This window comes from Procambarus clarkii, chromosome 51 (assembly GCF_040958095.1).
Source record: "Procambarus clarkii isolate CNS0578487 chromosome 51, FALCON_Pclarkii_2.0, whole genome shotgun sequence".
NCBI classification, from domain to species: domain Eukaryota; kingdom Metazoa; phylum Arthropoda; class Malacostraca; order Decapoda; family Cambaridae; genus Procambarus; species Procambarus clarkii.
In genome coordinates this window covers 7695935-7710519 of record NC_091200.1, presented here as the reverse complement: position 1 = coordinate 7710519, position 14585 = coordinate 7695935, and the positions used below count along the sequence as shown (strand labels likewise).

The window sequence follows — 14585 nt, the reverse complement described above, 5'->3', positions numbered from 1 at the left end:
TAGATATACAGTTATGGTGAACAAAACATGTAAATACTTATATATAACATCTGTATATAAAAGCAAAAACAGTATTGTGGGTGGAGAATGGTGGCAAGTCAGGTGAGGTGAGGGAGGGAGGGAGGGAGTGGCAGCCAGTGGCGGGCTGCCACTGCCACTCAGCATGCCAACTTAGTGGTTCGTTATGGTGAACACGAATGTAAATACTTATATATAGCGTCTGTATATAGTGAATAAAAGCAAAAACAGTATTGTGGGAGGAGAATGTGGGTGAGTCAGGTGACTCGAGGGAGGGAGGAAGTAGCAGCCAGTGGCGGGCTGCCACTGCCACTGCCACTCAGCATGCCAACTTAGTGGTTCGTTATGGTGAACACGAATGTAGATACTTATATATAACGTCTGTATATAGTGAATAAAAGCAAAAACAGTATGGTGGGAGGAGAATGTGGGCGAGTGAGGTATTGAGGGAGGGCGGGAGTGGCTGGCTGGTACACGGCGGTCACTCCTCGTTACTTTTTGACTCATAATAGCAACTTAGTGGTTCGTTATGGTGAACAAAACATGCAGATACTTATATATAACCTGTGTATATAGTGTAATAACCGACAAAGTATTTGTTCACTGTTTGATGAACATAATTGAATCAACAATATGCACACCATATTTTTGAGTACAGCGATGATTCACTCATTTTATTATATAAATATATCACACTACACACTATTGAATAATATTACAGCAAAAAAAAACTATGAAAAATCAATCAGAGACATTGAAATAATTAGGTAATTATCTCTTTGTGGTAACTCCGGCCTGACAGCTGGCAAGCAACAGACCGCCTGGGACGCACGCTGAGTCAGAGCCTGTTTTTTGCCAGACTTCCCCGCCCTATAGCGGGCAATATATGTCACTTACGATTTTTTTATTATTTTTCCCATGATCAGTGAACACAAATTAACAGGTTAGGAAGAAAAAAGTTTTTTTTTTTTTTTGTTTGTATGCGCCTGTGGGTGTCAAATGATACATAGCCATGCGCCATTTAAGGGTTAAGAAGCACATCAACAAACTGGAAAAGGTGCAAAGACATGCTACTAAGTGGCTCCCAGAACTGAAGGGCAAGAGCTACAAGGAGAGGTTAGAAGCATTAAATATGCCAAAACTAGAAGACAGAAGAAAAAGAGGTGATATGATCACTACGTACAAAATAGTAACAGGAATTGACAAAATTGATAGGAAAGATTTCCTGAGACCTGGAACTTCAATAACAAGAGGTCATAGATTTAAAGTAACTAAACAAAGATGCCGAAGAAATATAAGAAAATTCACTTTCGCAAACAGAGTGGTAGACGGTTGGAACAAGTTAAGTGAGAAGGTGGTGGAGGCCAAAACTGTCAGTAGTTTCAAAGCATTATATGACAAAGAGTGCTGGGAAGACGGGACACCACAAGCGTAGCTCTCATCCTGTAACTACACTTAGGTAATTACCAGACATCGTCAGACTCTGCACATCTTCCAAAATTTAAGATTTTGCAATCAGATCACTTTCCTACAGCATATGGAGTAGTAACGGCAATGGAAAAGGAACAACCAGAGTTCAAACTTTCCATCATACTCAACATGAAAGGAGAATTAATAATGACACCACAAGACCAATAGATTGCAAATTACTTAAAAAAAGTAACAGTCCAGCAAGGGAAACCTGTATGTTTGGAAAAGCTGGACGTTTCAGAAAGACGCACACGAGTCATGCTTTTGGGATACCCAATCGATTTTCCCCTAGATCTAGAACACCTGCAAATCCTGAATGTGGAACGATGTCGCACAAAAGTAGACAAGGCAGCGACACGTCAGGTTCTGGTGACCGTCATGGGGCATGTGCCAGAAACATTTAATCTTGGAAATTGGGGAATACAGTATACCAATAGAGACCATACGTCCCGGAACCCCTGCGCTGCTTCAGGTGTCAGAAACACCTACGCATTCAAGACATTAAACTTCAGTGGGTTACACAATATCAATATCTCGGAGTGTGGATAGATTCTAAAATGACATTCAACAAGCAAATTCAATATCTGAAGGAGAAAGGAAAATCACGACTGAATATAACGAGAGCAATCACAGTCTAGGAGCGGGACACAAATTGTTAAGAATGTTTTACATACACACCATTTGTTCCCTACTTGATTATGCAGCGCCTGCCTTACTCACTCTTTCTCCTGGTCAGTGGGCAATGCGAGTCATAACAGGAGCTCCCAGGTGGACTAAAATACTGAACGTAAGACTAGAAACCAAGCTAACGTCGATTGAAATAAGGGTAAAACGGATTACTGTGTGCATGCTGACCAAGATTTTGACTAGATCTAGAATCAGTTCAAAAAGATATAATCAATGGAGCACTAACTCTGGACAGAAGAGCCTCCAATAGCAATAGGTGGACCCATTGTGTGATAAACACCATCAATACATTCGATATAACAAACACAATCACTGAGAGGGGTGTCGACGAAATACATGCAGACTTTGTTATGCAAGCCCCTTTAGGAATCGCTGCCAGCAGACTTTAATAAGATTATGGCTCTTAAAAAAAAAAAAGAACCAGACTAATCCTCATATGCTACGTAATATTGCACAGATGCATATAGAAGCAAACTTGGCATCTGACAGCTTCACATACTTCACAGATGGATCAGTAGACCAACAGGGGACAAGAAACCGGTGCTGCAGTTAAAGCAGGAAACTGTAAATAGTTGGAGACTCTCAAATGGGTGTTCAACTTTACAAACAGAGATGCTAGCCATTCAAAAGGCTTTGGAACATGCTCTTGCTGAACACTGACAACATGTTATCATACATACAAATTCGAGAATTGCCATTGAAACCTTGCAACAAAAACACATATGTGATAACATCCATCTGATCACAAATGTCATATCATATCAGGTCATTGCTCCCCATGCCTCTGAGAGGGGGGGGCTAGGTTCTGGCTCGTGGTCCCCGGTGGGCCCACAGAACTCCATACACATGTCTGATGCCAAAGTCTGACATTAGCATATCAGCCTGAATAGCTCCGGGGAGCCAAAGAGGCTCCCCCCAGAAAAATAGTGAAAAAATCAGAGACATTAAAATAATTAGGTAATAATATCTTTGTGGCAACTCCTGCCCGACAGCTTGGGTGGAGCAGACCTCCGACGCTTGCTCTGTCAACACCTCAAATTTTGCCAGACTTCCTCGCCCTATTGCAGCAAATATATGCTACCTATGATTTTTTTTTATTTTTCCTGTGAGCAGGGAACACAAATGAACACTTTTATAGCACAAATTTTTTTTTGATTCTTTTTATTTCTTGCGCCTGGGCGTATTGCAGGCTATAATTGCAAGAGCATCCCAGGGGTTAATTCCATTTTTGGGTTCAGTACTCTGCCATTCTCCATACTACCACACACATTTTTCTGTTTATAATAAAATACAGGTGCTTTCCCTTCTACTCCTGTTTCCAGATTTGCCATTGGTTAGATACAATATAGATTTCTGACCAACTTATCTAATGTATGCTATATTCTATGTATTTCTTCCTATTACATTTTATTGGTATTCTCATCAATCCTGTTATATTGTTTATTTATTTATTTATTTATATACAAGAAGGAAAATTGGGGGTTAAGAGAGTACATAGTAATTATTATGATTTTACATTCTTGTAAAGCCAGTAGCACGCATAGCGCTTCAGGCAAGAATTATTATTTTCCATTAATTTTTTAAATTATTGTGTTCCTTCATTGCAAATGTTAAGACTTCCTTACCAACATTCTACATGCTTTACCTAGCAACATTTTTATTTTTAAAGGATGAACAACAATTTAGTAAAGGCACATTGTAATATACACTCCAATGATTGATATACCATACACTACAATATATTCCTATAATTTTAAATCTTATACAATGGGGTAATTTTAATGATAAAAAATAATTCAGTTAGCTTATCTCATTAACTTTTCCAATTGAAAATTTATCATACAAACAATCACATCTTACCTGAACGATAAAAGACAAAAGAATCCAAAAAGTAGTATTAGGTATGATGCAGGATTGCTGAGGTGGATGGACTGGCTCAGTATGCGGTACATGACAACCCCTAGTGGAAGAGGAATGAAGCCCATACGTCGTGCTACAAGGTCACTGTGGTCAGAGTAAGCCTGGAAAAAACCCAGCATTGAATGTAATGAAACACTATTTTCTGGATGAGCCCCAGAGGCTCCCTGGAGCTATTGGGCTAATGTGTGATATATTAGACCGGGGTATTAGTCTACGGAGTTCGACCTACTGGGAACCACGAGCAAGAACCTGGCCCTCAGAGAGGTTGCAAGGAGCAATGGCCCTGGAAAACCCCCCTGGTGAATATTTTCACCAGGGGGGTTTTCCTTGTCTGAAATTGACCGGGGTTAGGCACCCAGAAAGGTAGGCATAACAAAATAAACCCCATATGGTAAGAAGCGTACATTTCCAAATACATTTGTTTTTGTTTTCTTGCCAATTCTATGTATAATGAACACATATACAATATTATGGCAGTAGAACATCCATACTGTCCCAAGACACTGTGTTATATGTGTCAGAAAAGTGTCCACATAAATTGCTCATATATCCAATATTTCATGTTCATTTGTGTATATTTACAACATATTTACACACTATATACTATCACACAGTATACGCATTCACCATCAACACATTCAGAACTCGGTGAGTGTGAGCTGCCACACCCAGCCAGCCCTGCCACACCCAGCCAGCCCTCCCTCACTCCTCCAACACTTTACTCCTTACACCTTACTCACCAATATTCCTCCTCCCACCATACTGTTATTGTATTTATTACACTATTTACACTCGTTATGTATATGTATCTACATGTTTTATTTTCCATAACTATGCAAGTAAGCTGGTATTGTATCCAAACAGCACAGTGGCCACTATACACCGCATGAGAAATCACACAGCAGCCAGCAGATGACGCTTCGAGTACGATGCCACCTCCCTCACCACAATGGCTCACCTCAACACACTCTTGTTGCTGTTATTACACTATACACACACATTGTATATACCCATGTACATATGTGTTCACCATAGTAAGCTAGTATGGTGAGCAAAACAAGAGTGGCTGCCACACACACAGTGACACTACCTTGATTCCCTCCCTCCAACACCAACATTCCTCCTCCCACAACACTACGCACAGTGCTAATTATCACCACAATCCTGCTACTATCACAATCCTGGTCACTAAATCCTGTAAATGAATAACTGACCACAAGTTCATTTTGTAAAGGAACATAAGAAGTCGTTTGAAGATTCCTAGATGGACGAAATAATGCTGTGGTGCTGTAGCTTGCGCTGTAAACATCGTGAACAGCATTGATTTACTGATATTTGAACATTGTACACAGTCATTATCACACTCAGGCTCTTCTGTAATACTATCATGGCTAAATAATACCCGTTACATATATATTTTGACATTATTAGGCAATGCTGTGGTCATAAGCTGAACAGCAGCCTTGTGAGCTCATGCTGCGTGTGCCAGCCTTGGTTGCTCACTCAGTACTGAGGCTCTCACACCCGGAAATGTTGTCCACGATTTCTTTTTTTTAAATGGTATCTGTTTACAAGAGCTCTGAGGAAGCTAATGTGAACCCCATGTAGCCGCGGGAGTTTTGAATCAAACGCTATACCTATAAGATCCCTGAGGTGCGTTTAGCACCCCCTGTCAAGCGCCTGCAGACGCGTTGTGCATTTCAGTGGCTAGATAATTAATTTTTTAGCATTTTGACACCAAATTTATAGTTATAACCTAACAAATAACTGAGAAAATGTAAAATAATTGCAAACATTTCAAGCATTGCTGAACAGGACCCACCAAGCCTGCTATGTTTATGTTCAGAAATGCAGTGAGAGGAGCATTATCTATTATAAATACACATTTGCTTTTGCATCTGTTCTGCAGACATTTGTAAACACTTAAACACCAAATTTATAGTTATTTCCCCAATAAATAACTTAGAAAAGTAAAATGATTGTAAAAAAATTTCACATTGCTGAACAGCTCGTGAGTGGCCTGGGGAGTCTAGAATGTTAATTGTCAGGAATGTACGAAGAGGCAGACTGCCAAAGTGTTAATGACGATGTGGTTGTTCAAAGGTTCATCCTTTTGTCTTTTAATAATTCATTGTGTCAGGGGACAGGCAGCCAAAGTGTATTCATACACGTTAGGCTTATATCAAGGCTTCCCCTCCCCCCCCCCCCAGGTCGAATTACTGACCCTGCCCAGGATGCAACCCCACAACAAGCTGACTAACTCCTGGGTACCTACTTACTACTAGATGAATAAGTGCATTTGGCGATAGGAAATGTACCCAACCATTTCTGTCCTGACCGGGATTCGAAACTGGAATTCTCGATTCTGCATCAAGAACAAACCTGACTGTACTGTACTACCAAGATCCGTTTCAAGACCTGCACAATATATTTTAAAGGATTGTGCACTATGAGGTGGTTGAAGATTGCCTTCTTAAGGTTCATCTTGAGAAACTTTCAGATGTATTAGGTAGGGACACAGCTTAAAATTATACCCACTAAGCACTGGATGTAAGTAACTAGAGGGAAAGAGCTTTATAATTCACTCAAACCATGAGACTATCCAAATTACTCATCTCTAACTGCATGTACAGTAAATCATGTGCATTAATTACCAATGCTTGCTAAAACTATATTCATTCTCTTTATTAGTCTCCATGAAAATGATGCTTAAAGAAAGTTCATTGATATTACTACATTAATAAAGAAAAATTCAGAGCAACTTACATATTTCTGTTTACACATAATGAGGTCAGAGGCTAAAAGAACCGTATAATCCTTGTACGCATCGGAAGGTATGTCATTAAACCTGGTGATAAAGGCATGCTTGAGCCAATCAACAAGAATTTCAGTTCCACACACCAAGAGGCAGTCTGGAAGCAAAATCCAGAAGCGTTCTGGGAATGAAAAAAATGAATAATGATACTTAATGCAGCATATATCAGAAAATAACAATCTATCCAATTGCTATTAAATGTGAACAGTAACATTACAAGTTTGAAATGCAAGACCTTATTTAATTATACATATTTTAAATTTCATTCAGTCTACAATTCATGTTTACAATTGAAGCACATAGTCTCAATTAAATAAGTAAACATTATAATCAAAATCTGAAACTTCTTAAAAAGCCAGCGTTGACTGTAATGAAATGCCATTTTCTGGGGGGAACCCCTTTGGCTCCCCAGAGCTAACCGGGCTGATATGAATGTATTAGACACTGGCATCAATCAATGCACATGGAGTTCTAGGCCTACCGGGGACCACGAACCAGAACCTTGGCCCCCTTCAGAGAGGCATGAGGAGCAATGGCCTACAGAAACCCCCCATGTGGTTGGAAGTGCTGTATTCAATGTCTGCCATCGACTGGTTCAGGCACCCAGAAAGGTAAGCACCCCCAAAACAAACCCCTATTCTGGTTAAAATATTGCTACTGAGAGCCAAACTGGTGGACTGAACTCCCCAAATGAAAACGAGCAAGCAAGCATGACATCACCACATCACGATGTCACCGTGCCGCTGTCTGCACCCCCCCCCCCCCCATCCCTCCCTGGGAGGAGGAAGGGAGAGCTCCAGACCCCCGTGCCAGCTATTCTGCATCATATGTCAGCAGAAGGGCAGAACACCCCAGAAAAAGCAAAGAAACAGCAACAGGAGGATAAAACCCCTGAAGGTGAAAAACTCCCAAAACACGAACTCGCACACCCAGGCACAGGTAAACAAACCGCAGCGCCACCCCGGTGGCCAGGCAGGGAAGCAACCCGCAGAATGAAAATGGCCACCAGAACAAAGAAGCCGCGACCGACACAAGAGATTCGAAAACATGCCAGCAAATGTGGAAAGCAAGCAGACGAGAGGGACGAAAAAACCCGCCCAGAAGCAGAAAACCCAGGCAGAGGCAAACAGTCCCAGAACTGCTAGCGGGCTTCCCTCACAGCCCCGGGAACCCGCAACAGAGGCCCCGAGGTTATCTTGAGGTTATCTAGAGATGATTTCGGGGCTTAGTGTCCCCGTGGCCCGGTCCTCGACCAGGCCTCCACCCCTAGGGAGCAGCTCGTGACAGCTGACTAACTCCCAGGTACCTATTTACTGCTAGGTAACAGGGGAATCAGGGGTGAAAGAAACTCTACCCATTGTTTCTCGCCGGCGCCTGGGATCGAACCCGGGACCACAGGATCATGCGTCCAGTGTTCTGTCCGCTCAGTCACCGGGCCCCCGGACTTTCTCCATTTCACTGGGGTAAGACCGTCATCCACGCCCTCTATCCTTAAAGAAAAGGAAAAGTCCAGGGAAAAGGCAGCAAAGAAAGGGCCGCTGGTAAGACCCAGAAGCCTCGACAGGAGGAACAGGCTCGAAAACCTCCGTCCCCAACATGAATGGGGCAGCTCCCGAGGCTGCTGGAGTCTCGGCACCAACTAAACCCTGCCCCAACCCCGAAACCGTAGACGGTCAGGAGCTGGGAACAGGGAGGGGAAGGGGCGAACAACACCTAACCAAAACGGGGCGGCCCCGAGGCATCCAGGTGGGAAACCAGCCTAGCCCATTGCAGCCACCTAACCAAGCATGCAACGCAGATGCCGCCTATACTCTTAACAATAAGGACATCAGGAGAGTACTGGAGAACAAGCAGAGAACACAACTCGCAAGACTCCGGGTCAAGGACTCAAGACTCAAGAACTCAAGAAGGTGTCAGTGACCCCAACAGGCAGCATGATGGAGGTAAAAGAGGTGACTGTCACCCTGAGACAAGGGTACAGCAACCAACGAACCCACACAAGACGGGGTGAAACCCGGAAGACACATACATTGGTCCACCGAGCCCCGATAGGTTTTTCCAGGGCCCGTAGGGTAACGACTACAGGAAGCCCGGGCAAGGTGTCGCTAACCAGTTAACACCTAAAACTAACAAGGGAAAGATGCTAACACTGAAAACCCCTGTGATGTGTACAGTCACGAGGGCCTAGCAGAAGGCCACCAAACAACACCAGTGGAACTATAGCCACACTAGGCAGACCTCCACCAGGCAAATGAAAATAAAAAGAAAATTAAACCCTGCCAAAGTACACCTTCCCCAGAGACAACAGGAACCGGTTGCCGTGTAGGTAGCAGGTCGCGCAACACCTTGATGTCCCAACCAGCACGATACCAGTTCCTACCCAAGGCCAAACAAGGGCCCCCAGGCCTCAGCTGGCCCCAAGGGCGAGGCAAATGCCGAGCAGCAAGAACCCCTACGGGAATGGGTCCCGAATGCCCCAGGGAAGATAACCCTGGCATGCAAGGGCAGTATTCATGGGGTGCATAGGGAAGGAAGCCCCTAAGTGCATGCAGCCCCGGTACTAATGAGGAACACCAGGCCACCACACAACACAAAACATGGCAGTGAGCGCCACGGAGGCAAACACCGCCTAGGAAACTGAGGCCAGAGAAATGTCTGTCCCAGTTGACATTAGCTTATGAACTGGAGTGCTATTTCAGCCGGTGCGGTGAGGTCCCGGGGCTCCCCTCCCCCTCTCGGGGAGGTGAAGTCCAGGCCCCCCCCCTTCCCTCTTTTGGGGAGGGAAGGGCTGCACGGATGAGTGGCGCGGCAGTAATGTGTTACGTTTGCTTGTTTGCTTGTTTCCTTGGGATTGAAGGGAGTTCTACCTCTCTGTTCAGTTTATGTTGTTAGTTTCTTACCATGTGGGGTTTGTTTTGTTATGCCTACCTTTCTGTGTGCCTAACCCCCTGTCGATGGCAGATAAGGAAAAAAAAACAACCACAGGGGGGATTTTTCCAGTGCCATTGCTCCCTGAAACCTCTCTGAAGAGGTCAGGTTCTGGTTCATGGTCCCTGGTTGGTCTGAACTCCATAGCTAATATCCCGGTTTAATATAAAATACATTAGCCCAATAAGCTCCAGGGAGCTGCAGGGGCTCCCTTCAGAAAAAGCCACCAAAAAGCACATGCGCCACAAAACAAGCAACTGCTTGGAAGAAACTTTTAACCATGATGATAATGCAAACAATTGTTATTTTGGCAAAATTTCTAACTGAACACACCCATCCACTATCAGACAACAGCCCAGGTGATACATGGTCTTGGTCAGTCAGCCAGCTTATTCAAGAGCCACCTAAAACCCAAGCTCTCCACCCCGAACTCCACGGAAAATGAGGGGCAACAGGCAGGAACAAGGTGCTACCGAGTGGCCCACAAGAGACATTTCAGTACATTCAACGCTATATCTCTGGAAAGACCCCTTCCGATATCTCATGACAGACCCGTAACAAAGCAAGCTAGTGAATTTGAAGAAAAAATTACTAAGGCTCACTTGTGGAGGGAGATAGCTGGTAATTCAGTATCTTAAGTCACAATATGAGATAACCAGGAATTATATTTTATAATATGCTGAAATATATAATGCAGTAATTAAGTTAAGGTTTATCACTTACCTTCTTTCCATGCATACTCCTTCATTGTTTGTATCACCACAACTAACAAAAGAACACAGTTGTGAAATCTTTCACGAACGTCACTGCATGATATCTGAAGTAGGTTATTGCGGTCAAATTTCTTGAATACTGCTCCCTTCAACTCGACAAACTGGAAACAATACAGCAATGAGTGTAATGAAATGCCCTTTTGGGTTACACCCGATTAGCCCCTCTTAATGGAAGTCACTGGTACACACAGAACACTGTGAAAATGCAAGGCAACTGGTGACAATTTCTGCATACCGAAGACAAGTACTGTATCTTTCCAGCAATATTCTCCCCTCCACATGGCAAGAAGCCGCATAGAAATATGTTACCACATCTTGAGGTTATCTTGAGATGATTTCGGGGCTTTTAGTGTCCCCGCGGCCCGGTCCTCGGCCAGGCCTCCACCCCCAGGAAGCAGCCCGTGACAGCTGGCTAACACCCAGGTACCTATTTTACTGCTAGGTAACAGGGGCATAGGGTGAAAGAAACTCTGCGCATTGTTTCTCGCCGGCGCCCGGGATCGAACCCGGGACCACAGGATCACAAGGCCAGCGTGCTGTCCGCTCGGCTGACCGGCTCCCGACCGGCTGTAAATGTCATGGTAACAAGGTTTTCCATAAGGATGTTAAAAAGACTAGGACTGAGGACTCCTCCTTGTGGAGTCCCATTCTCATGCAAGTGGTAGTTCGACACATGTCCTTGCAACTTTACTCTGGCATACCTGTGACTTAGGTAATCCTGAATTCATACTAGCATATTTCCCTTTACACCTTTTTTAACTAAGGTGTGTAAAATTGCTTGCGGGCTTACAAGTTTGAATGCTTTTTCTAGATCAAGGAAGATCACTATAGCTGGACCTGAGTTAACTGTTCCTAGTAATGTTGCTATGCAATTGGCAGTACCTACTCCTTTAGTGAAGCCAAATGTGTTTATGCAGGTCCCCAGTCTTCCACAGTAGCCTATTTAAGACCATCCATTCTGCAGTTTTACTAATGCATGATGTTAATGAAATAGGTCTGTAATTGCCAGTTTCTTTCGGCTTAGGAATCGGTATGATGTCTGCTTTCTTCCAAGAGGTCAGCAGTTTGTCTTGCTGCCAAGATGCATTGATGACGTCCAATATTCCTTGTTCTCCAGCAGGACCTGCATGTGCAATCATTGAGTATGTAATGTTATCAGCACCTGGTGCAGTGTCCTTACTACCTTTTTTGGCTCTGATTAGTTCTTGTTTGGTGAAGGGACAGTCACATTCATCATTTATAGCTATGCTCTCATGAATGGCTGTCAACCTATCTTGTTTTAATTGTTCTTGCCGCCTTCAGACAATTACAAGAAGCTGATATGAAGCTGTTCTTTCTGCAAATTGGAGAGCAAGTCTCTCAGCCTCCTGCAATGGTTGAATACATGCCTGTGGTCGGGCTGGTCGACCTGATATAGATTTAATCTGACCCCATATCTTGCCAAGACTATGTTTATTTAGAGTTTGACACCACTCAAACCATCTTGCCTCCTTTACTTGAGGTTATCTTGAGATGATTTCGGGGCTTTAGTGTCCCCGTGGCCCGGTCCTCGACCAGGCCTCCACCCCCAGGAAGCAGCCCGTGACAGCTGACTAACTCCCAGGTACCTATTTACTGCTAGGTAACAGGGGCATTCAGGGTGAAAGAAACTTTGCTCATTTGTTTCTGCCTCGTGCGGGAATCGAACCCGCGCCACAGAATTACGAGTCCTGCGCGCTATCCACCAGGCTACGAGGCCCCTCCTATACTTCTCTAGAAACTCGTCTTGTTTCAGATATCATCGTTCTTAGCAGAGTTCTTCCTTCTGGTGTGGGGTTTCTCTTTAGATGTTTTCTAAAGATGTTAGCTCTGTGGTTCTGTTCTTTAACCTCATTACTATGGAACCAATAGTTCTTTCGTTTTGTATTTCCTGTGATAATGATTGGAATAGCTTTCTTTGCAGCAGCTGCAATGGCTTCCTGTAGATTGGTCTCGTGTATGTTCAAATACTCAGGTGGCGTGTATGTTGCATACCATTTTTCAAGTTCCTCTTGGTATATATTCCACTGTGCAGGTGGTGTAGTAGGTCGTTCTATGTTTAGTGTTGTGACAGTAGCATAGTGGTCACTGGTGATCACCGGGTCTACTTCCCACTTCGCCTGATGCTTGAGTGTTGTTGAGATTAATGTAAGATCAAGGGAACCTCCTAGAATGTGAGTGGGTTCCCCAGTGTTGAGAAGTGTAATTTCAGGTACTTCTCACAGAGCTGCAGCTAAATGGCGCCCATCTGCATTGGCTGGCCCAGTCGCACCTAACTCTGTAAATTACCTGTTGTCTGTTGCTGATTACCAAGCAGGTAATCAACACTCTGTCTGTTGATTACCAAGCAGATAATCAACAACGTTGTTTCTCCGTCAATTGCAGATGAAATTGGAATTGTTTCCTTCAAAACAAGACATTGTCTGGGTATTGGAGTACTGATGTATTCTTCCTCACAAAACCGCGATGAATTGAGCTGATGGGTGCTCAGAATTGTGAGTTTTTCTGGGAACAAATCTGTGTGCGGCCAGCTAATAGATGAGCTGGACAGATGTTTCAGGCTGCACACTCCACATCTCTCCTGTCCTGTGCAGCGTGATTGATGGTGGCCGTATTTCTGACACCTGAAGCAGGGCAGGGGTTCCGGGACATATGGTCTCTGTCGGTATGCTCCCAATTTCCAAGACTGAATAATTCTGGCACATGTCCCATGACGGTCACCAGAACCTGACGTGTTGCTGTCTTATCTACTTTTGTGCGGCATTATTCTGCATTTAGGATTTGCTTGTGGTCTAGTACTGGATCCAGGGGAAAGTCGATTGGGTATCCCAAAAGCACGACTCGTGTGTGCTTTCAGAAGGGTCCAGCTTTTCCAAGCATACAGGTTTCCCTTGCAGGACTCTTACTTTTTCTAAGTAATTTGCAATCTATTGGTCTCGTGGTGTCATTATTAATTCTCCTTTCATGTTGAGTATGATGGAAAGTTTGAACTCTGGTTGTTCCAGAGTTCAAACTCTGGTTTGGGTCACCACACGGGGGTTTCTAAAGGCCATTGCTCCCCCTTGCCTCTTCTGAGGGGGCCAGGTTCTGGCTCATGGTCCCCATTAAGCCCATAGAACTCCATACACATGACTAATGCCAAAGTCTGACATTAGCATATCAGACTTGTAAACTCCGGGGGAGCCGAAGAGGCTCCCCCCAGAAAAATAGGCAATAAACTCACGGGTTCAGATGGGACCTGTCCCGAATGAACCGGAGGTTTGCTCAGTCCTGTTTCAGGACTGGAAACAGGCAGGAAACCCACCTGAGGGCAAAGGTCGTTTTGACCAGGCCCAAGCGAACCCACTCTAAGATGACCCCATAGAGCGCAGGAGAAGAGGCCAACCCAGCCAGCCTCATACCCCCATAGGTATGGGGGAGGAGCCACCCAACACCACCACAGCCTGCACGAAATGACCTGAAAGACCGACAAATCGTAGGACCTGCTGCAAGCAAACAGAGAGAGAGCTTCTTTCCCCTCCCCCCCCTGCCCCGTCGATGGGACTAGCCGCAAAAGGGCCGATGCATCTTACGAGCACAGAAACAGCACACAGGGCGATTCCCTCATACCGAACAAAAACAGACAACACCAAATCTGACACAACTGGCCTACCGTGACGAGAAGAACCCCAAGCCCTGGCACGATCCCACTGGGAAGGCCCCCCCACGAGCCTCCCGGAAGACCAACAAATCCGACATGGGACAGCAACTAGCAGAAGCTGCCTGCAGATACTGCACAACCACAGACTCCGCAAACAGCAATGGACAAAAGAGGGAAGATAGTCTATGAGCCAGGGCCCAAGCAGATTCCAAAAAGAGGCGAACACCTCCTGCCGATACATGAGTCGAGGAGCAAAAACCATGAAACTGCATCCCGCAGGAGCGGCGCGAACAGCTTCAACAATGCAGACGATGCA

At 44.5% G+C, this 14585-nt stretch overlaps 1 protein-coding gene across 1 annotated transcript in view; it reads right to left on the bottom strand.

Annotated features, from left to right (window-relative positions):
- Positions 1–14585, bottom strand: part of LOC123774616 (transmembrane anterior posterior transformation protein 1 homolog) — a 50888-nt gene that overhangs the window by 10355 nt on the left and 25948 nt on the right. The window contains exons 6-8 of the mRNA XM_045769088.2: positions 10562–10712; positions 6862–7031; positions 4036–4196 (exon numbers count right to left, since the gene is read on the bottom strand). Of these exons, the coding sequence (XP_045625044.2) occupies positions 4036–4196; positions 6862–7031; positions 10562–10712 (482 nt within the window). The remainder of the gene's footprint in view (positions 1–4035; positions 4197–6861; positions 7032–10561; positions 10713–14585) is intronic.